General features: G+C 50.3%; 1 protein-coding gene across 1 annotated transcript in view; it reads right to left on the reverse strand.

Moving 5' to 3' along the window:
• The window catches only part of GRB10 (growth factor receptor bound protein 10), a 183148-nt gene that overhangs the window by 125472 nt on the left and 34070 nt on the right, over positions 1-23606 (reverse strand). The window contains exon 2 of the mRNA XM_027540259.1: positions 16738-16832. Coding sequence (XP_027396060.1) covers positions 16738-16818 — 81 coding nt within the window. The 5' untranslated portion in view covers positions 16819-16832. The remainder of the gene's footprint in view (positions 1-16737; positions 16833-23606) is intronic.

Consider the following 23606-nt stretch of genomic DNA (forward strand, 5'->3'; position numbering starts at 1 on the left):
AGGAGGAGAAGGGGACGACAGAGGATGAGATGGCTGGATGGCATCACCGACTCGATGGACATGAGTCTGAGTGAATTCCAGGAGTTGGTGATGAACACCGAGGTCTGGCATGCTGTGATTCATGGGGTCGCAAAGAGTCGGACACGACTGAGCAACTGAACTGAACTATATCCAAGCTCTTAATTACACATAGAAGTTAACACGTAAATAACACCAGGAGAGGTAACATAGGAACTAAAACTCAGGGCTGGGTGACTAACAGCAAAGACCAGATTTTGCTTCAGAGAAGGGGCAGCCGTCCCTCGGAAATGGACATGAAGGTCAGCGGTTGGCAAATACCAACAGCCTCCCAACTGTACACTCTTACAAGGGTTCTGTGTCTCGGGATCTGGGAAAGGTGAGAAGTTCCTGCCAAAACAATCACTGTGGCTCAGGAAGGCGGCCAAAGACCTCAAGTCGGTGAAACGGTAACTAACCAGAAACGTGATGTCACAGACAGCCCGCTGAGTGAAGGACAGCACAGGCCTCCCCGTCACTCACTTCACATCTGTCCTTGCCTTTCAATGAGGCGGGAGGTTTTCCAAGTTACTAACTTATTGACTGTAAGTGCAAGAGGGGGGCTCCTGTCATAAACTCTGCCATGGGTATCCTGGCTGTCCTCTAGGGCCCACAGAGCTCCCCCGATGAAGGTGATGAGCTGGAGGCCACCTGGCTCTCCTGAAAGAGGACCCCCGGCTGGGTTGCTGGTTCTCAGCCATACCAGGCTGTTTGCCTGGGTCAGGCGCCCGGGCACCCAGTCTTCATCCTTCCCCTCCCAGGAGGGACCAGCGAGTCAGAGTCAGGCAGCACTCTCCTGATGACCCGGTCACTCAGCCCTTGCAATGGCAGAGCAGGGGTTCACTCTAGATAGAGCACAGCTGCAGACGTGACCTGGCCCCAGACGGCCCCACCCCCAGCTTCCTGCCGCCGATCCCAACCGGCACAGGGAGGCATGAAGCCCCATCACGTCCCATTTAAAAGACTGCTGCAGGAGGGGATGCTGGGACCGTGACAAGCATGTGAACAGCAGAGGCAGCACGGGAGGGCCTGCATGCCACCACCCACTCACTTTGTTCCCTGGGATCCTCCCCCGCTGGAGAAAAGGGAAATGAGTCAGGACTAAACATCCGTGAGGACTAACCCCACAGACATCTGTCAGAAGGGTCAGCAAGCAGCACCTGGGGCCGCTTTAGGCTCGAGAGCCACTGGTCTGAGAAGCAAGTGGACACGGCCCCTCTAATTCACCCAGCCACGTGACAAACAGCAGAGTTTCAAACGGAAGCGACCCGTGTTCTGAGTCTGCCAGCGCTGAGCTTCAGGGAGCATCAGGTACCAAGCCAGGTGTCAGCCACGGGCCGAATCCCTTCAGGAGGAAGAGGCAGTCAGGTTGCTCACCCACACAAGGACCTCAGATGGCAAGGGCTGGGTAATGCAGCTGGGTGACGAGAGCCCGGCTCTAAAGTCTGGGAGATTGGGTGAAGATCTGGGTGCACAAGCCCGGGGATGGCTCCTTACTCCCTAAGCCCCAGCTTCCAGGTCTAACGTGGGAACCCAGTTCTGAGGTCCCCCTGGTGGGGTGCACAAGGCATAAGATCAGGAGGGCCCAGGCCCTCAAGCAAAGCTCTGCACATTCTCCCGGGCACTGACTCCGCCCCACGTCTACATGCAAAGCCTGGCTCAAGCACCTGCCCCTCACCACTGAGTGCTGCCGGGATCAGCCAGGCAGGACCCCCCGCCCAGCAGAGCACCAGTCCCCCACTTCCCACCCCTGATCAGCTGGGTGAGCACAGACCTCTTCCTTGAGCTTTCTCAACAACAATCTCAGAACCTGGAAAAGGTTCTCACCACCCTGGAGGACCAGGAAAAGGCCCCAGGGCTGAACATGATACAATCCCCAAGGTGGTTCTTCCTTATCTCCATGTCCCTCTGGAGGGCAGAGGGCAGGAGGCCGCGGTGAATGGCAGCCCCTGGCTGAGGGTCTGGCGGCAGAAGGAGGGAACCTGGGTCCCCACAGCGTCCAGCCTGCATTTCCACGCTGCACCTGGGTGAGGTGTGATAGCTCCCCAGAGGGCAGGTGGGGGTGGGGGCAAAACAAAGCTTCTGGAAGCATGCAGAAGGGTCCAGCTGACAGGTCAGGTGACATTCTCCTGAAGCATAGCTTCCATGGAGCTTCATGCCAAGAAAGGGGCCAGGACAGAAGTGAAGGAGCAGTATAGGTCCCCGGCACAGCACACCCGCTTCTCGGTCCAAAGGCACCTCGCCTCTGCGGGACAGGACCTGGCCCGCCCTGCAGCAGGCAGGGTCACAGGGTCCCAACCTCAGCACCGGCCAGGAGCAGCACAGTGAAAAGTCTCACTGCGGTACGAGCCAAATGCTTGTAAATTGCTGCTCTGACCAACTCTCTGATCCTGAGCAAATAACTGTAGGGGCCGTGCCTGGTTCCTCATCGACCGTGTGACATCTCTGGACCACGTGGTGTCTCTACTCCTTTTCAGCACCAAAGCTGATTCCGTGTATTACATACAAATGTGCCAAGCCCGATCTATTCCTAGAACCACGGTTAAAATAAATTATGGAGACTTCTGTGCTTCCAGCCGAGATGGACAACCAGGATCACAATCACCCTCTCTCCTGAAATAACCAAAAAATGGAACCAGAAGCAGGCTGCCTGTTTCTTATACTGGACAACAGACAGCAGAGGACAGCAGCTCCAAAGGACGGGAAACAGATGTGGGGAGCCCGCCCAGGACTCCTGCAGGTGGGCTCCACTTTCCAGTCACGTGCAAGAAAGGGATCGCAGACCACGCCTCGGGGTCCCTCTAAGGAGAATGAATTCAGAGCTCGGGGAGGCGGGCAGAGAGGAGGGGACAGCACGGAGGAGGGTCCTGGAGATGTGCAGAGGGGGTCCGAGAGCACGTATGGCCAGGAAAGACCCAACAGAAAGAAACAGACAATGAACATTAGTGTACATGTGTCTGAATTGTGGTTTCCTCAAGGTATAGGCCCAGTAGCAGGATTGCTGGGTCATACGGTAATTTTATTCCTAATTTATAAAGGAACTTCCAAACTGTTTTCCATTGTGGCCGTATCAATTTACATTCCCATCAACAGTGCAACAGGGTTCTCCTTTCTCCACACCCTCTCCAGCATTTGTTTGTAGATTTTTTTGATGACGGTCACCTCATTCTGACCTGTGTGAGTTGATACGTCATTGCAATTTTGATTTGCATTTCTCTAATAACCACTTAGAGGAGTGTGATGCAAGGCGGGGAAGGAGGGGATATACATATAATTATGGCTAATTTGTGTTGCTGTACGGCAGAAACCAACACAACATTGTAAAGCAATTGTTGTTTTTCACTCAGTCCTGTCTGACTCTTTGCAACCCCACGGAATGCAGCAGGCCAGGCTCTTCTGTCATCCACTATCTCTAGGAGTTTGCTCAAACTCACATACATTGAGTCAATGATGCCATCCCACCATCTCGTCTTCTGTCGCCCCCTTCTCCTCCTGCCTTCAATCTTTCCCAGCATCAGGGTTTTTTCCAGTGAGTTGGCTCTTCGCATCAGGTGGCTTCAGCATCAGTCCTTCCGATGAATATTCAGGACTGATTTCCTTTAGGATTGACTGGTTTGATCTCCTTGTTCAAGAGAATAAAGCAATTATCCTCCATTAAAAAAAAGAAAGAAGCGGGCAGAACAAGTCCCAGAGCTCACACAGGGCAGGGAAAAGTCTGCATTCGTGCCAGTCAGGTGGGAAATCTTATACACGAGACACTAAATCACTTCTTCGGAAGAGTCTTGCCTTAACAGTAAGGGCAAATTAAGCCTGGGCCTAAAGTGATTCTAGGGCCAGCTGCTGCTGCTGCTGCTGCTGCTGCTGCTAAGTCGCTTCAGTCGTGTCCGACTCTGTGTGACCCCATAGACGGCAGCCCACCAGGCTCCCCCATCCCTGGGATTCTCCAGGCAAGAACACTGGAGTGGGTTGCCATTTCCTTCTCCAATGCAGGAAAGTGAAAAGTGAAAGTGAAGTTGTTCAGTCGTGTCTGACTCTTAGCGACCCCATGGACTGCAGCCTACCAGGCTCCTCCATCCATGGGATTTTCCAGGCAAGAGTACTGGAGTGGGTTGCCACTGCCTTCTCCGCTAGGGCTAGCTGCTGCTGCTGCTGCTGCTGCTAAGTCACTTCAGTCGTGTCCAACTCTGTGCGACCCCATAGACTGCAACCCACCAGACTCCCCCATCCCTGGGATTTTCCAGGCAAGAACACTGGAGTGGGTTGCCATTTCCTTCTTCAATGCATAGAAGTGAAAAGTGAAAGTGAAGTTGCTCAGTCGTGTCCGACTCTTAGCGACCCCATGGACTGCAGCCCACCAGGCTCCTCCGTCCATGGGATTTTCAAGGCAAGAGTACTGGAGTGGGGTGCCATTGCAGTAAAAGCAAGGTTCAAAAGGATCAAACTGTTTCCAAGAAGCCTAACTGTTCTTGCAACAAATCCCCCAAATATTTAAAGGAATGCTGCTGCTGCTAGTCACTTCAGTCATGTCCAACTCTGTGACCCCCAAGGACTGTAGCCCGCCAGGCTCCTCTGTCCATGGGATTCTCCAGGTAAGAACACTGGAGTGGGTTGCCATGCCCTCGTCCAGGAGATCTTCCCGACACAGGGACTGAAACCGTGTCTGTTATGTCTAGAGCCACCTGGGAAGCCCCATTTAAAGGAATACCCCTGGAAAGAAAAAAAAGTCAGCACTCAAGCATGTAAAATTCACGATGCCTGGCATCCAATCAAAAGGGGCCAGGCATGAAAAGAAAATCAGATCTACCATGATAAGAGGAATCAACCAAGAGAAACAGACCTAGAAGTGTCAGAGACGACAGCATGAGAAGACGGGTGTATTAAAACAGCTGGGGTGAAACACATGTGTTTAAGAAGGGAAAGGAAAGTGTGACCTGGTAAGGAAAAAAATGAAAGACACACAAAGACCAAATCTGACCTCTGGAGATGAGAAATCCACTGACGGGGTCAACAGCAGACAAGACGCTGGACCCCTTCCCCACAATGTCCAGCCTTCGAGCACACACCGGGAAGCTCCCTCTCACAGAGGGCTGGAGCGACCTGGGGTAGTGGAGGCCCCATGAAGACAAAGCAACAGAAACACTCAAAAATAAAGCACAGAGGAGACACGAGGAAGGCTGTGATCACACCCCTCCCTCAGATGTTGCCCAAGGTGGGGAGAGGGGGAAGGACGCGGCTTTGGGACAGGGAGAGTGGAGGGTGGACCAACACCCTGCTCCAGCTGTCGGATCTGAGCTGTTGCATCCCCAGACATCCCCGAGCTGCGGTGCCATCTGGACAGTGAAGCTCATTTCAGAGGGTGTGCTGGGAAGACCCTGTGAGATGAGGCACAGAACAAATGCCAACTCCTTTCTCAACCCCCAGGGAGGTGGCGACCTACTGTATCCCAGCCTCACGTATGGGTGTGGGATGCATGGAGGGACCCACCGCTCTCTCAGAGCTGCACATGCCCAAAGTCACCCTGGAAAGGCAGCTGTACATGATGAACCCCCAGGGGCTGCTCCAGGCTTGAATGACTGCAAGGACATCAGCCAGCCAGACTGTGACTCCCAGTCCTGTCACCAAGGGAGTCATACCCGTGACAGAAGACAGACACATGTGTGCGTGTGTGTGTGTGTGTGTGTGTGTGTGTGTGTATTAATGGCACCACACGTGGAAACACAGCATCACAAATTTAAAATAGAGAGAATCTACAGGCTCTGAAAGAGCCCTTCTTTACCCAACACCAAGGCTATAAAATACTCTTCACCCCAATCCTCCCCTCAAGTCCCAAGTCCCGTTCCCCATCAGCAGGTCTGCAGGGCTGGGCCTCTGGCGTCAGCAAACCTCACCCCAGCACCTGATGAAGCCGTGTTTTGACACCACTGCCTGAAGAATCCTCCTCTATAACCAAGTCCTGGGCTAACAGAAGACACAGTGACAGGTCCTGGCAGGACCGAAAAGAAGCAGGCACAGGCCATGACCATGCACCACACAAGCTGACTGCAAATGGCCAGGACGACCCTGTGGGGAGCAGAGCCACCCAGCCCAGAGCACCCATGCACCCTCCCACCCTCACCCCCCCAAGGGCATCCGGGGTCTCCAGGGAGCCTGGTAGGCCCAGTGCCAGGCCACCAGGCAGCATGGGGCTTCCCCAACCAGAGCCAGGGCCACGTGCAAAGAAAAGGATGTGACGGAGGGGAGGACGCAGGAGGGGCACAGGCCTTCTGCAGGGAGGGGGCCAGGGGGACAGCGCTGACACAGGAGAGGGGAGCAGAGGTCAGTTTGGCGAACAGGAAGATGAATCAGATTTGAAACATCTTTATTTTTAAATGCTGGCCCCAGACATGCTTCAGTGAAGGCCACTTGGCAGTCCATCAGCCCGGTGCCTAAGCCAGACACAAGGGGGCCTCAGACACTTTCTAATCCATGCTGGAAATGACCTCGAGCCTGGCAACCCAGCCCCCCGAATTCAGCGTTCACCCAGGCTGTCCTTGTGGCCACACAGTACCCCAAGGCCAGGCCACACCACGTCCTGCCCTGAACCGAGACTGGAGGGGAAGCTGAGATGTGAGCACCACACACGTGTCACACACCAGGAGGGAGAAAGAGGATGAGCCCAGAGGCCCCATCCTCACTCTGCACCCCTGGTTCATTTCTGAGAATTTGCTCCTTAAGAAGCAGGTTGTATAAACACATCAACACCCAGTTCACTGGAACCGAAAACATATCACACTCACTCTGAGGATCAGCCCTGGAAACCGCCCTTCACAGCTCACAGGTACGAGAAAGCTTGCTGAACCAAAGAAAAGAAGCCTGTGATGAGTGACTGATGTCTTTAAGTTCATGGGGATGACAGAATCCTCTCCTGGGTGACACAGTGATCAGGGCAGCAGTTACAGTGCTTCAGAGATGAGGGTGCCTGACCACCTGGTCACCTAAGGTCAGAGAAACACAGTCCATCTTCAATGAGACTCAACCAATCCACAAATACTCCTCGAGCTTCTATTATAAGGCCAGCGTGTTAGCACCTAAAGCAAAGATCCTGTCTTCCGAGGACAGGAGAAAATAAACTATATCTGGAGAAAATAAATGGTAAGCAATAAGCATTCACTACTGAAGAGGGTGGTGCCATGGAATAATAAAAGAAAAACTGAGAGCAGGTTAAACTGAGAGCAGGTTAAGTCAGGGACTGCGTGTGTGTGAGTTAGTCGCTCAGTCGTGTCCGACTCCTCACAACCCAATGGACTGTAGCCAACCAGGCTCCTCTGTCCATGGGATTCTCCAGGCAAGAATACTGGTGTGGTTAGCTGTTTCCTTCTCCAGGGGATCTTCCTGACTCAGGGATCAAGCCCAGGTCTCCTGCATTGCAGGCAGATTCTTTACCGTCTAAGCCATCAGGGAAGTCCCTAAATAGGGGAGGAAGCTGCAATTTAAATAAAACTGGAGGGAAAACCTCACATTCTAGAAAGGGGCCCTGAACAAAGACTGCAGGGCAGAAGGCACAGGTTTCAAGGGCGACAAGGACCAAGGACCAGGTCCAGGTGGCAGCCTGGGCAAAGTGCATTCAGTATCTTCATCCTGATGGTGACCAACCTTAACACCTGCAAGGAAGGCTGGTTTCCCTGTGAGATAAACTTCAGATGCAGCTTCTGACATTTCTATGCTATTTTACAAGTTTCTACCAAAAATAATGTTGTCTTTTTGCTACGAGCTTATGTTCCTTTTACAGTTTTTTTAATTTTTATTTTATTTTATTTTTTAAGCCCAGTCTCTTTCTCCTAAGCAGGCTCTCAGCGCACTGGAAGCAACTGGTGGAGACAGCCTGCTCCCTTCCGGCCCCAGTGGTGGGGGCACGAAAACCTTCACATAACTTCCCTCTGTGTCGGCAAGCCCAGGAGAACTCCCCAAAAGCTGAAAGCCAGAAAAAGAAATACAAGATTCCTTATCGCCTTTCCAGAAAAACTAAAGCAAAGTGACAGAAAATTCAGTAAGATCTTTCCTTAAACATCAATTACAGGAAAATCTCATTGATGTTGGTAATGCTAATCTTAATTAGAGTAACCTCAAACACTTGCCATTTCTCCCTGGTTAATAATACAATAATAATAATAATTTTTAAGAGGCCAGTTGCCACGTTCCTAGAGTCTCCTTCACAGCATGCAAAGTATTTAGCATACGCTGGGGAAAGTGACAAAGTGAGTGTTCAGTGTCTATGAAGATTGTTGCTGGTGAAAGGTTGTTCCTGAAAGAAAAGATGCTGGGATTCTTGGCCTCTGGAGGAGCAAAATTCAATCCGGGGCCAGAGACGAGGCTTGATTGCTCAGAGCTTTTGTGTAATAAAGTTTTATTAAAGTATCAAGGAGAGAGAAAGCTTCTGATATAGACATCAGAAGGGGGCAGAAAGAGTACCCCCTGCTAGTCTTCAGCGGGATGTTATGTAGTCACTAGCAGTCTGTTAATGAAAGAAAGGAATGTTTTAAAACTCAGAATGGCACCAGGCCCCTCACCCATAAGATGCATTTTGGGATAATCTTGGCACCAAATGGTTCATCCCAGGCCATAAAACGATTGACTTGACTCTTGTAGAAGGGCAGGTTACCACACAAATTGTTTCGTTTACATAGATTAGGGGAACAATGTCTGAGTATAACATACTGGTTTGTCAAGTAGGTTCTGAGCCATTAGGCAGACCCGGAACCGACTTGAAGACAGAGTCTGGGGTAAATGCATAGTCATTAGCATAGCCTAAGACAAACATTTCCATAAGAAGAAGGCACTGGTTATCTCTAGGTTCGAGATTAGTTAACTTCAGGTGAAACCAGGTGTCATTATGGCAACACAGTATTTTAAGAGAAACCTCCTTTTAAATTTGTATAGAAGGAAAAAAATATCGCTAGTTTGTTTCCTCCTGCTGCTTAAGAGAGATAAAAATGTCTGACACTTGCAGCCTATTTCCTCCGTCTGGAGACCCCTGGCCTGCCTGCCTGTTACCCTCTCACTGGGTTAATAACTGGTGGCGGTGGGAGCAGGGGAGGCAAGGCCCAGGGAGCAGAGGACACATTTCCAAAGAGGAAGAAATAAGCAGGAACAAGACAAGGACCCATGCAGGCCACTATGAGGCTCACTACAAGACAAATATCCCACAGGATATAAGAATACAATTTAAACTAGCTACCACTTTGGCTTCCCAGGTGGCACAGCGGTAAAAAACCTGCCTGCCAATGCAGGAAGAACAGAGATATGGGTTCAATCCTTGGGTTGGGAAGATCCCCTGGAGGAGGAAACGGCAATCTGCTCCAATATTCTTGCCTGGGAAATCCCATGGACAGGGCAGGCTGGCAGAGCTCCACTTTAAAGACCAAACACTTAAACAGGAAATTGTGTTAAAATTACTCCATATGCTTTAATAAAAGTAATTTTAAGGTTCCTCCTGCTCCCCAAAGCCACCATTTTATTTTTTTTAATATATTTTATTTTTTAACTTTACAATATTGTATTGGTTTTGCCATATATCAACATGAATCCGCCATAGGTATACACGTGTTCCCTTTCCTGAACCCTCCTCCCTCCTCCAAAAAGCAGTTGCAACTTTCAAAATTTCCATCCATCAAAGCACTGTCTGCATGCTCACAACCTACCAATGTCCTCTGGCTGCTGGTCTGAGGCACCTGTAAAAGTAACCAACTTATTCCTCCCTTCACAGCCAAGCCAACAGAAGTTCTTCAGAGCCCAGAACCCAGCCAGGGAAAGTGCCATGTCACCCCATCACCTCTAAGACTGGACAGAGAGACGCATCCTGCTTCATCTCCAAGAATAACCAGTAGTTAACAGGACCACTGCGTGCACACCAGGCCATGATCAGATGTCATAACACGGTGTCAGGACCCCACCCACGGTCCCGTCTTCAGACTTGTCAGAGCCACAGAAATTGCCTGCAGCCTCGGTGCCCCAGAAGCCACCTTTCACCAGACCGCAGGAGGCAGGCAGCCCCGGGAAGGACGCCCCTGGGCGGGCACAAGGACCGTGGTCTCCCTGCAGCGGCCGGAGCCTGCTTTCCAACTGGAAACCAACCACGTGGGCAAGCCTGGAGCCAGCCACCCCCGCCTCCAACACAGCCACCCTGCTCCGGCAACACAGGCCTGAGGTTCCACACGGACCCAGGCACCAACGCAGGGCTGGACGTGGTGGTCACGGGGGCAGAACGAACGGTGTGGACCAAGGCAGAGCAGCAGGTGGTGCTTGGGTCTGTGACGGACAAACCAAGACCCCGTCCACCTCCCTGGGGAGGTCTAGTCCCCTTTTCTGCAGAGATGGCGCATTAACCTGAGACCAGAGAGACGTGTGAGGAAGAAGGCGTGCTCACCGGGGGCCAGGTCCATCCACGGGGAAACGTGAAGAAGTGGGGTGCCCTGACAGCCAGTGGGTGGCAGGTGGCGGGAAGGTGACCAAGGCCAGGAGCAGACAAGCCAGGTGGGGCAGTGGCGGCCACACCAAGCAGGACCGCCCAGGCCCCACGGGATGACGCAGATGATGCTCACAGTCCAGCTGATACCAGAAAGGGCGAGTGCTGGTGAGCAGGCTCTGTCCTGTGACAGCAGCAACCACGTGTCGGGGGGCAGGTGGGCGAGGGGCTGACATCAGAAACCAGGCCACCCCAACACTGAGCAGCCTGCGAGGAGCCCAGGGCCCCAGCAATCCTGCCCTCTCCCTGCCACCTTATCGTCCTGCTGGCCCCAAGTCCCCAGCCCTGCAGCCTTTCTGTTGGACTATGAAATCTCATTTGACAGAGTATTGATTAAGTTCAGCCCCTCAGTCAATCGATCGGCCTATAGGCAGGCATCGCACACCTGTCCAGCCAAGCACAGGTGCCCAGGAGAAGGAAAGCAACAGGGCGGGGAGACCCTGACCCACAGACCCCACCCCCGCCTACCAGGCACCAGCTACCTGAGCTGGGAGCTACCAGCATCTTTAAGCCCCGGTCCCCTAAACAAAACAGAAACCTAACCCATGCACCATGCTTGCCATGGTACCAGACAGGGAACAGAAAGAACACAGAGAAGGTATTCAGTAAATACAGCTCTATGAATCCTTCAGAAGGAATATAAGACCTGAAGCCAACCCTCTTTCAGAAAATAAGGTTCGGGTAAAACAAATAAAACATTCAGAACAGAGCGAGTCTGTCCCTCCCTGATAAAAATTTTTTCTTAATTTTTATTTATTATGTACTTACTTGTAGTATTTCACTGATTCTAAGACACTCCTCCAATTTTATGATTTTGAAATTCAAAGATTTTCTAACCAATGCATATTTAATGATGATATGTGATAATCTTTACTTTGAATGAAAAGTTGTCATTAAAATTGATCCTTTAGGGACTTCCCTGGTGGTCCAGTGGCTAACACTCCAAGCTCCCAGCGTAGGGGGCCTAGATTCGACCCTCGGTCAGGGAACTAGATCCCACATGCCACAACTGTGGGCCACAGCGAGGCCCGGCACAGCCAGATAAATAAATAACTTTTAAAACTGGGCCTTTATCTCATGGCACTTTAGGCTCACGGAAGTTCAGTGAGTGCAGAATCCCAGGACACGAACACATCGCATCACTGCAAGGCTCTGCAGAGACTGGGACACGTGTGGCCCCCACAACGTGAACACTCACAGCCCCCATCGGTAGGAGTGTTGAGAAAAACACACCTATCGCCTGGTGCGGTCACGGCCTTCCCTGCCTCACAATCCTCATCTGTAAAGGGCAGAACATGAAGGACTCATCTCACAGAGTTGTGGCAAGACTCCTACTTAGAAAAATCCAAGTAAAGGCCTTGGTTTGACAACCAGTGCACAGTGAGTGCACTGGTTTTCTCATCTGTAAAATGGGTATCCTGAAGGGATGGAGGTGGTGTCTCCAGTGGTTGGTGGAAGGTAAGAGAGCCCAAGACAAGCCAACAGAAGGGCTGAATCCTTTCCCCGCTACCTGGCCTCCACCGAGTGCTGAGGGTCAGGTTCCCTGAAGAGATGACACAGGTCCCCACCGGTCCAGTCACGCAGAGTGTACCCTCATTACATTCACCAGTCGCCAGCTCCACCTCACAAAAAACATCTCTATTAAACAGTTCAGTTCAGTCGCTCAGTCCTGTCTGACTCTCTGTGACCCCATGGACCGCAGTACGCCAGGCCTCCCTGTTGTCGTTACTAAATCCAGAAATAATCTCCAAAGATTTACAAAAACCACTTTAGATGAGGGTCCTATCTACTGGAAGAGTCTCATAAAAACAAGTGAGGTCTCAAGTCATCCTTGCATCCATCTCTCCCACCATGGCAAGTGGAAGGAAGTGTCCACAAATTTCTTAAAGAAAATATAGCCCAATGAAACACTCTTTGCCAATACACGTGCGTAAGATAAAAAACAGAGAAGCCACAGGATGACTCTGGTTAAAAAAAACAGTGACACTTACCAACTTTGGGAACAGAATTAATTTCAGAGAATGACCTTAAATCCAGACCATAAGAGATGAGACTGTCCAGCTTCTCCAGAGAGAGGCAGGAACCGGAAGTAAACAACTGAAGACTCTAAGCTGTGTGACTGGCAAGCGAGGGCTCACAGCCAGGCTGCGTGGTGTTCCTGCTGCCCCCACGGTGAAGGGGGTCACAGGCGGGCATAAGGGGGCCCACTCTGCTCTCCATCTGCCCAGAACTCATATCACTAATCAAAGTCCTAAAATAGGAGTTGCTTCGGAGGGCCAGGCTCTGCTCAGCTCTGCTGGTGAGGCCCCAAAGCAGCCAGAGACAAGATACAAGTAAATCAGTGTAGCCGTTTTCCAATAAAACTTTATTTACAAAAGCAGGCAGGGGCTAGATACGACCCACAGGCTGTGGTCTGCCAACCTCTGCCCTGCAAAGGGAGGCTCCTTGTCAGAAGGCTCAGGAATGTACAACTGAAATGGGGCCAAGGAAGCAATCTGCAGAGACATGGGGCTGGGACAGAATTTATGAAATTACCCTACAGAGAAGCGGGGGAAGAGAAGCCATCACAGAAGGCTGTTTTTCTACTCTCTACTGACAAACAGGGGCTTCCCTGGTGGCTCAGTGGTAAAGAATCCGCCTGCTAATACAGGAGACACAGCTTCGATCCCTGGGTTGGAAAGATCCCCTGGTGGAGGAAATGGCAACCCTCTCTAGTATTCTTGCCTGGAGAATCCCATGGACAGAGGGACCTTGTGGGCTACAACCCACAGGATCACAAAGAGTCGGATGTGACTTAGCGATTAAACAACAACTAGCAAAGAGTCTCTGGAGATCAAGATCACAAAGACAGCTTCTACAACATTTTACTTCCAATACAGGTGGATGTGTTTTCAAAAATCAGGGAAAAAGTTATAAAAGTAGAAATAAATATTTGGGTTAAATACCTGGAGATGTGCCAATAATCTTAACAACTTATCTCAAATTTACATTTAAGAATCTTGTTTCTACATAACAGCTCAACATTCTATTCATTCTATTTTCTAGCAGTTTTGTGTGTGTATGTGTTTTGAAGCACAGCAAATGTCTTACGTATAATAAATAAAATACATATCATAATAGGTGCATAATTCCTTTATCAATAACCCTGAGGGTACAGCTGGAAATTAAGAATGGTCTGGACTTGAGAAAGATGACACAGGGTCCAGGGTGGCCCTGTCACCAAGCCCCTTCACGTGCCTAAGGGACCCAGTCCTGATTGATCGGGCTGGATTCTCTGAGACATGAGAAACAAAGAAACTTCTTGGTTCAGAGGTTTGGGGATTTTAGAACCGCAGAGAGTGGGCTGTGGGCCTCTATCTAAAAAGCCTCAAAGACCTCTCAGGCTTCCCTGTGGCTCAGTCAGTAAAGAATCCACCTGCGATGGAGGAGATGTGGGTTTGATCCCTGAGTTGGGAAGATCCCCTGGAGAAGGAAATGACAACCCGCTCCAGTATTCTTTCCTGGAGAATCCCATGGACAGAGGAGCCTGCAGGGTTACAATCCATGGGGTCGCAAAGAGTTGGACACGACTTAGCAACTAAATCACCAACACCAAAGACCTCTCGTTCCTAAGGGACAGATATCCATTCCCGTCCCTGGCTCTCCAGGCCAGGTGTGCTGGTCCCTGGTCCCGAAGAGGCTCTGGCACTGCCAGGCCAGAGCACCACCCCAGCTCCAGGCACACCCTGGCAGGGGGCCTCCCTGACCTCCCAGCATCTCTCCCCCACTGTCCTGTTTTACTTGCTTAAGAATCACCATCATTACTCACAAGCATCTCATACACCAGTTTCCCCAGGACTGTCTCCCTCACCAGGAGTCAGCAGGGCCCAGGAATGAACCTGCTGGAGGGGAGCTGGCACCCAGCACTGACATGGCACCCAGCTGGCGCTCACTCAACACCAAGGAATTCTGGTAACAACCCTGGGTGGGCACCTAAGACGGGGCTGGCCCCTTACTGAGCACTTCCCACACCGTTCCTCCAGTCCCACAGCACCCTGACGTCACTCACCCATTTTCACCAGCAGGGCCCCTGAAGCATCCCATCATTCCCCCAAGGCCATAGAACTATAACAGTACAGTTCAAAGGAAGAACCAAAGCCTTGCGGAGTGAAGCCATTCATCTCCCCTCCACCAGGTCCCCCCGCCAACCCCCACCAACCTGCCGCCAACGTCTCTGAAGCAGGAAGCAGGGTGATTAAATACACAAAATCCTTCTGGTGCTTCTGCGTCCAGAAAACACTGCCCAGCGGCTCACTGACGGAACCTGCACCTAATCCAAAAGCCACAGCGATGGCTGAGCAGCTAGAATGAGAACATGATTTGTTTGCTGAAGATCGTACAAAGAAATTCCTCTCTATAAAAACTTGGAGATTTATCTCTTTGCTGTAACGACATATTACTCAAGACTGAATGCACTGTAAATCATCCCATGTTCTGAGAAATTCTGGAACTGTCAGCTGATTTTCCAGGAACACAGGATAAGAGCTGCCAAGTTGGCCTGCTGGACTCACAGGAGCGCGACAGCGCCTGTGGAAGCCACTCAACAGCGTGACTGAGCACTTCTCCCCGGGGCGACAGGGTCTGCTGGCAGGCCCACGGTGCGGCCGCCTCCTTCTGGCTCCTGCAGAGAGCCGCGGGCAACCGGGACGCCAACTACAAACACCTCACAAGTCTGAGAAGCTGGGCACCGGCTGCAACTGGCAATCCTGCCGTCTCTGCCTGGACCAAAGGAAGTCTGAGATGCCAGGGCGATGAGCTAAGCGGGCCTCAGGCGGCTCCTTCCCTGCGCCTTGTTGAGCCCTCATGGTCTGCTCGGTGACCAGTGGAGAGAACACTCAGCTAACTTACAGGCCTATTTCCTGGGGGAAGGCTGCCCCTGAGGATCCCTGATCCGGTTTTCCTGGGAGCACTGGTGCCAAGTGTAAGGCAGAAGGCTGGGGGACAACCGGCCAAAGCTAAGTGGCCAAGTGAGGGCTGCAACCATGACCCACGGAGGCAGCTCGGAGTGTCAATCAACAGGGTGAGGCAACCCGGCCTTTTTAAGACCAAGAAAACAGTCCCACAGGAGGCAGAGGACAGGGCCTGGAAAAGCTCACCCACTGAACACGCCCGGGGTCACCAGCAAGCTTCACGGCTCTACCGAGGCTTGAGCCCTCTTTTCTCACTTGAAACTGATGGTGGCTTTGTCTCAAATTCAGTGATCACAGTGGATCCTACTCCCAGTCTGTTCCTAGTCTCCAGTCTCTCTTCCAAAATCTGTTTCTCTATGACACACACACACACACACAAATCAGGAGGACACCCCTCTGCAGCTATGATGCTATACGCAAATAATCATCACCACAACTAAACAGGATGTCACAGACGAAGAGAGACAGACCAGCTCAGAGAAGTGCAAACATCGGATCAAGGGACTTCAAAACTTAAGACCCTGCTGGTAAATGGAGGCCAAGAGATGATTCAAGCGCTTTATGTGCTACAAGACTCATAAGGAGAAATGCAAATTCTCTTATCCAGTCTAAAGATCTAAGGATCCAACGTGCCCATCTACACCATAAAGCAAAGGTTCCAGTGGAAGCCTGCCTCAGGAGATACATACAGGAAACTGACTGGTGAAACTCGTCCAGGGGATACATACGGGAAACTGACTGGTGAAACTCGTCCAGCAGCCCCTGCAGAGGGGCTGGGGGGACACCCGCTGCCCCACACAGGCTGCCTGATGCTCTCAGGGTGATAAGGGCCCCACCTGTGACAGGCAGGTCACTGCCAGGCCAAGAAGCTCCTCTGACCCACTTCCCACCCTGAAAGCTCCTGTCTCTCCTTCAGCAGCCCAATGCCTGCCACCATTCCCACTCGCCATCTGGAGTTTTAGGGCCCAGCAAGGAACAACACAGGGCCTGATTCACTGCAGGCAAGTGTGCACCTCAATGACAACCCTGCAGAAAAGGATGCTGTGGCCACAGAGATGAACTCTCCCAGAGCAAGGAAGCAAGGCCGTGCAGACGCGCAGGACGTGTTCACGGCCCCGCCCAGCACCTCCTCACTCATCGGCTCGGGATGGCGGGCAGGTTATGAGCTCCGCCCGCGCCCTGGCCCTTACCAGCGCCCCCCATCAGGGCCCGCCGTCCGCGCCCCCCTACCTGGTGGTACGGATGGTGCAGGAAGGAATCTGGGCCGCCTGCTAAAGCCATCGGTTCCTCCCCGCGGTCTTCAAACCACATGGACTGCACAGGACCTGGAACAGAGACAGCCTGTGAGAAACCCAGACAGAGGGAAGGCCCACTGCTCTCTAGGGGCTCAGGGGCAGGGGGCTGACCCTGGACACCACTTGCATTCTGGGTGAGTCAGGGGACTGGCACCAACTCCACAACCTTGACCTGTGGTCACAGGGCCTGTCGGGCAGAGGTGCTCAGAGGGGTGAGCCACACAGAGAACTGAAAGCCGGACCGCTCAGCAGTCCCCATGAGTCACCTGACTCTTCTTCTGAGGACAGTTATACAACACTCTGAAGACTTTCTCATACTGTGGGCAACACAGGCTTAGCCTGCGGGGAGGTGGGGCGGGTGGTGCTGGGGCCCTCTGAGCACCACCCATGTAAATGCTGCCTTGACCAGCCACAGCCTAGAACCCTAACCCTAACCCTAGGAGGTACCCTCTCAGCAGACATCAAACCACCATACACAGATCCAACACACTCCCTGCAGGGACCGCCTTGGAGAACAGCCCTCACAGCCACAGCCTCTGGAACAGATGTGAGATGTGCCACCTCCTAGGAGTGCCAGAGTGACTTCAGCTCCGTGAAAGTGCACACTCAACTCCAACAAGGAGCCCCAGACAGGCAGGGAAGTAAGATCCCATCTTTCTCTTTAATCTCCTGTGGCACAAGCCATACATTTGATTCATACAGGATGGTCCATGAGAGTTCCAGAACTGACCCCGACAAAACCCACCCCCCCAGCAACGCAGAGGACTGTCAGGGGTTGGGGGGCAGGAGGGAGGAGGGCACAGCAGCTTGGTCTGCACTGGGGACCCACCACCCAACACTCGCAAACCAGAGACCATCTATAACACAACCTCTGCAGCACACATCTTATCTTCCACATCTCAGCAGAAATCAGAGTTTCATTTCCATGAAGACAGAAGACTGTTACAAATCACACTCTGGACTAGAGCAGGAGGAGAGAGGAACCAGTATTAGAGTCAGAAAGATCCCTCACACCAATCTTCTCAGAAATCATCAGAAGTAAGAATATTTTCAGGAACAGTGGCAACAGCCATCAACATTCTCTGTTGTGACCCACTTCAGAGACACTCAGACCCTCCTCAGCTCCCCCAGCAGCCCAAGGACCCTGAGCAATTCATAACTCCTGACCACATGAGGCTCTCTCTTGCCTCTGCATCCATAGTGTTGTTCTGAGCTCTGTCAGCTGCTATAAGTGTTACGGCCCTATAGGACTGAGCTGAGGGGTCACCTCCTCCAGGAAGTCCCCTTGGACTGTCCCTGACCAATCACCACCGCCCACGATGGTTCAGTCAGCATCCACTCTGGGCTCCTGGGCCACATGCTGGGCTCACAGCCCTCTTTCCATCTGCCATGCAGAGCTGTTAATGCCCCTGCTTGGTCTCACTCCCCACAAAGGAACCATAACCATGTGCTTACTAGTGACAGAGGCTTGCTCTGTGCAAACTCTCAGGAAGCACCAACAGAGAGACACTGGCTGTGCAGGACTTGAGTCCCTGACAGGCTTTCTGCAGCCACATTCACAGAGACAGGATGCCCAAAGGGGTTCTTGGGTCATCGGCATCATCCCATCAGATGAGGGAAAGCCAGACAGTTCCAACACCCACCCACCTTGTCCTGGGCCACCTGGAGAGACCCTTCTGCCCCACAGGTTCCCCGAGGGCACAGGTGGGTGTCCAGCATCCCCTTCAAGTAGATGGCTCAACTTCGGTTGCGTTTCAGTGAACGGCAGCCAGAGCCTCAGTGATGGGCAAACCAGGACCCAGAGCTGAGAAACCATTTTCTGATCTAATCCTCTGGGGCCTGGAAGGACTTATTTCCCTGACGTGGCTTTACTTTGAGAGAAATAAGAAAAATTTACAAAGTGGCTCACTTATCTTAATGAAAAGTTAGAAAATCAGGGCAAAAAAGGGGACTGGAAGAAATACTGCAGGCAAAGATCTACCCAAGACAGACAGACAGATGCTGGGAGTCTTCAAAGATCTCCCTAAGACAGACAGAAAGATGCTGGGAGCCTTCACATCAGAACTGACATGTAGCAAACAAAACCCATGGAAAAGAAATTACAGAAGCCCCGTAAACAGCCCACAGAGAGGGTGAGCCAAGCGCAGGGGCGCAAAGTGACAGGAAGGTTAGGACAGAACGTGGGACACAGCGGACAGACTGGCAAAGACCAGAAACCCCAGAAAGTGTCCCAGGACAGAGCTCGTCATGGTTCAGAGTTCTCCTTCAACTCACAGGCTCAATTTTCTAGAATCCAGAATTAAAAGACTCACAGAAGGTTCTCAGAGGAAAACTGAACGATTTAGGTAGGGCATAAAATTAGGGATATTAATTTACTGCTGTTTAGTCGCTCAGTCACATCCGACTCTTTGCAACCCCATGGACTGCGGCCTGCCAGGCTCCCCTGTTCATGGAATTCTCCAGGTGCCACCACTGAGATGGGTAGCCCATCCCTTCCACTCGACTCAGGGATCGAACCCACATCACCTGCATTGCAGTTGGACTCTTTACCACTGAGCCACCAGGGAAGCCCTAGGGATATTAATGCCACCAGTCAAAAGAGCAAAATTATCAAGGTAAGATCCAGTTATGGGCCGAACTGTGTCCCCTGCCCCAAACTCATCTGTTGACGCCCTTAACATCCAGGATCCTCAGAATGTTGCTGTATTTGGAGGAAAGGTCTTTAAAAAGGTAACTAAGGTAAAATGAGGCATTACTGTGGACCCGAACTCAACAAAGGAGATGAGGACACAGACGCACGTGGACGGAGGACCATGTGAGGACCCAGAGAAGACGGCCATACACACGCCAGGAGAGAGGCCTCGGGGGAAGCGGCCCTGCCCACACCTTGACCTCAGGCTCCCCACCTCCAGCTATGAGAAAACAAACTCCTGTTGTTTAAGCCACCGAGTCTCTGGTTCTTTGTTACGGTAGTTCTAGAAAACGATTACAGACCGAAAATTCTTAAAACACCACCAAACTGTCACCATAGCTAAGAGGAACAGAAGCACCCTAAGCCTGTAACATTTACCACCAGTCATTTATGTTTTCCACAAGGTCTCTGGGATTCTTTAAAAATCAGCACAGAAACGCAGGAATGGCCCACGAGAGGCTGCTGGGCTGGAGAGACTTGGTGATGACAAGATGGCAGGGGTGGGGGCGGGGGGAGGAGTTCGTCCCCAGAGCAAGACGGGTGAGGCCTCCGCAGGAGACGGCAGCCCACAGGCCTCCAGGCTCCCCCAGCTCCAGGAGCCAATCTGCCCCGTGGCAGTCAGTCTCACGTGCCCTTCTGTCCAGGCTCTACCACCCAGCCCTTTGATCAGACTCCAAAGTAGCTTTGTTCCAAAGGCATTCTGGAGACATGGTAACATCTGCAGTCACTTGGCCCGAATTCCCGAACACAGCGGGGTGGCCCCTCATCCCATGTGCTGGAGGCCTTGAGGGCAAAGACTGTAAAGGAGCAAAGACTCCAGGTTTCCTGGAGAAGAAAGAATCTGGCCTCAAGGCTGCAGCGAACTCCTGCCCCACAGATCAGACATGCCAGACTATCAGTGGAGCCAGTTCCTTCAATCTCCTTAGACACACATGCATGGTCAGTTTCACTGAACAGCCATGACCTCTTCACCCCAAGCACTTGCGGCATGATCCCAGGACCGTACCATGATGCCTCTTCGGGCCTCCCCACCACAAACACACGGCCACACGGGTCTGACGGCTCCATCGGCCACCACTCAGCCCGCCTGCACGGCCTGCCCACCTCCCGGCCGCTTCCCCAGCACTCCTGCCGTCTTCCACCCTGACTGCAGCCTCACTCTCCTGGGCTCAGTTTCTCTCCCTGCACCCCCTCCCAGTGGCCTAGGGGAGGGGTCAGTGCCCTCTTGGCCCCTTGAGGACCCTCTCGGCACCTCTCCACCATCAGGCTGTCCGTGGCCCCTGCCTTCTCGTGCCTGCACTGCCCACTCTGTCCCCAGCTCACTTGGTATGTCTTGCCTGCCTTGCTGTGCAGGCCTTCAGGAACTCCCGGATGTTTTCAGCAAACAGAAACACATGACTTTCCCCTTGAGTTTCAAATTTAGTGGGTGTTAAGAATTCTGAAAATTTTAAATATGTCAGTTTTATTACCTAAATGTCACCTTTGAAAGACTCTGTTTGCCAGATGGAATTGCTTCTCAGCCAGAAAAATATATATTCCATAAGCTCTGTCGAGTAGGTTCTTAGTGAAAAGAAAACCACAGTTAGACACAGCAAAAGGTTTGGATTAACTGGCCTCTGATAAGATGTATCAAACCCAAAGCTAACATCAAATTCAGTGATGAAAGACGGAAAGCTTTTCCCTCTAAGATCACAAACGAGGTACCTATGATCCTTTCATCACTTCTACTGAGCGAACGATAGGAAATTCTAGCCAGAGCCATCAAGTGAAAAAGGAAAACAGGAAAAGAAGAACTAAAGTTATCTCTGTTCACAGAGGACATGATCTTATCTGCAGAAAATCCTAACAGTTACAAACACTTACAAACACACACCACCCTCCCAGAGCTAATGAATAAATTCATCAAGGTTATAGGATACAAAAATCAACATGCAAAAATCACATGTGTTTCTAAACACCAACAATGAAAAGGAGATCAAGAAAACAACTCCATTCAAAATAGCAACAATAATAATTAAGAATAAATTTAACCTAGGAGGCAAAAGACTTGTGCACCAATTATCAACAATTACCAAATGTTGCTATAAGAATATAAAGATGCTGTAAGGAAAACATTATGTATTCATAAGTTGAAACATTTAATATTGCTAAGATGAAAAAAACTATCCAAAGCAATTTACAGATTGAATGCAATCATTACCAAAATCTCACTGGCAGTTTTGCAGGGATCAATATATCTTTCTACAATTCCTAAGGATTCTCATGGGACCCCAAGTAACCAAAAACATCTTGGAAAAGAAGAACACAGTTGGAGGATTCACATTGCCTAATTTCAGAACTCACTACAAAACTGTGGTGCTTAAGACAGTGTAATTACCAGTGTAAGGTCAGACATGGACTAATAGGACAGAACAGACAGACCAGAAATAAACACTCACACAAATGCTGGATTGATTTTCAATAAAGGTCCCAAAACTATTTAATGGGGAACAGGACAGTCTTTTCGAAAATTGGTTCTGGGAAACTAGATATCCGCATGCAAAAGAATCAAGTTGGATGTTTACCTTACCATACAAACAAAAACTAATTAAAAAATGGATCAAGGACTTAAAGCTATAAAACTCTTGGAAAGAAACATAAGGAAAATTTTTTATGATATTGGATGTGACAATGATTTCCAGGATATGACTCCAAAAGTGAAGTCACTCAGTTGTGTCCGACTCTTTGTGACCCCATGGACTGTAGCCTACCAGGCGCCTCTGTCCATGAGATTTTCCAGGCAAGGGTACTGGAGGGGGTTGTCATTTCCTTCTCCAGGGGATCTTCCCAACCAAGGGATCGAACCCAGGCCTCCCGCATTGGAGGCAGACGCTTTACCGTCTGATGACTCCAAAGGCATTTGCAAAAAACGAAAATCACAGAAACTGGGCTTCATCAGAATTAAAAACTTTTGTGCAAAGGACATTCTCAAGAGAGTGAAAAGACCCAAGAAAGGGAAAAAAAATAGTTACAAATGATATATTTGATAAGGGCTTAATATCCAAAATAATACAACCACAATAAAAAAAGGGCCAAGGACTTGACGCTTCTCCAAAGAAGATACACAAATGATCAGTAAGCATGAAAAGATGCTCAACATCATTAGTCATTAGGGAAAGGCAAATCAAACCACAATAAGACACCATAAAAATAATAAACATGGCGAGGATATGGAGAAATTGGAACCCTTCTGCATTGCCAGTAAAAATGTAGAATGGTACAGCCTCCATAATAAATGGTATGTATATTCCTCAAAGAATTAAACATAGAATTAGCATAAGTTCAAGCAATTCTATCTCTGGGTATACACCCAAAAGAATCAGAAGTACCTGTATATCCATGTTCAAAGCAGCACTATTTACAGTAGCCAAAAGACGGGACTAAACCAAATATCCACTGACAGATGAATGGCTAAGCAAAATTACTGTAAACAAACAATGAGCTATTATTCAGCCTTGAAAAAGAATGGTATTTTGATACATGCTACAACATGGATGAAACTTAAAGACCCTATGGTAAGGGAAATAAGCCAATCACAAAGTACAAATACTGTATGATCTTACTATATATGAGTTAATACTTAAAGACAAAACATAGAAGTGATCAGGGTCTAGGTAGGAGGAGGGTTTGTTTAAAGGGCACAGAATTTCCATTTGGGATAATGAAATGGTGCTGGAAACAGCAGTGATGTTTACACAACATTATGAATGCACTTAATTCCACTGAGTTGCACACTTAAAAACAGCTGAAATGGCAAATTTTGTTTTTCATATTTTATCCCCATGTTGCAAAAAATTACTGAAAAGGTTATTCAGTGAGCGTCCTTTAATAAAATTAACAACTTTCACTAATTTTTTTTTTTTTATATAACCAATAGCGTTGGCAGAATTTCTTAGGATGCTAGAGCTTGGGGCTGTACAAAGTAGTGATTCTAAATACTTCTTTCTTTAGTCAAATTTGTACATTTCCATGTGTCTTGACCAACAATACAATCTCTCAGTTCTGCGATTCTGTGTAACCCAGCTGTCTGGGAGGGGAAATGGAATCCATCCAGCCAGATCCTACATAAAAAT

This window comes from Bos indicus x Bos taurus, chromosome 4 (genome assembly GCF_003369695.1).
Source record: "Bos indicus x Bos taurus breed Angus x Brahman F1 hybrid chromosome 4, Bos_hybrid_MaternalHap_v2.0, whole genome shotgun sequence".
NCBI classification, from domain to species: domain Eukaryota; kingdom Metazoa; phylum Chordata; class Mammalia; order Artiodactyla; family Bovidae; genus Bos; species Bos indicus x Bos taurus.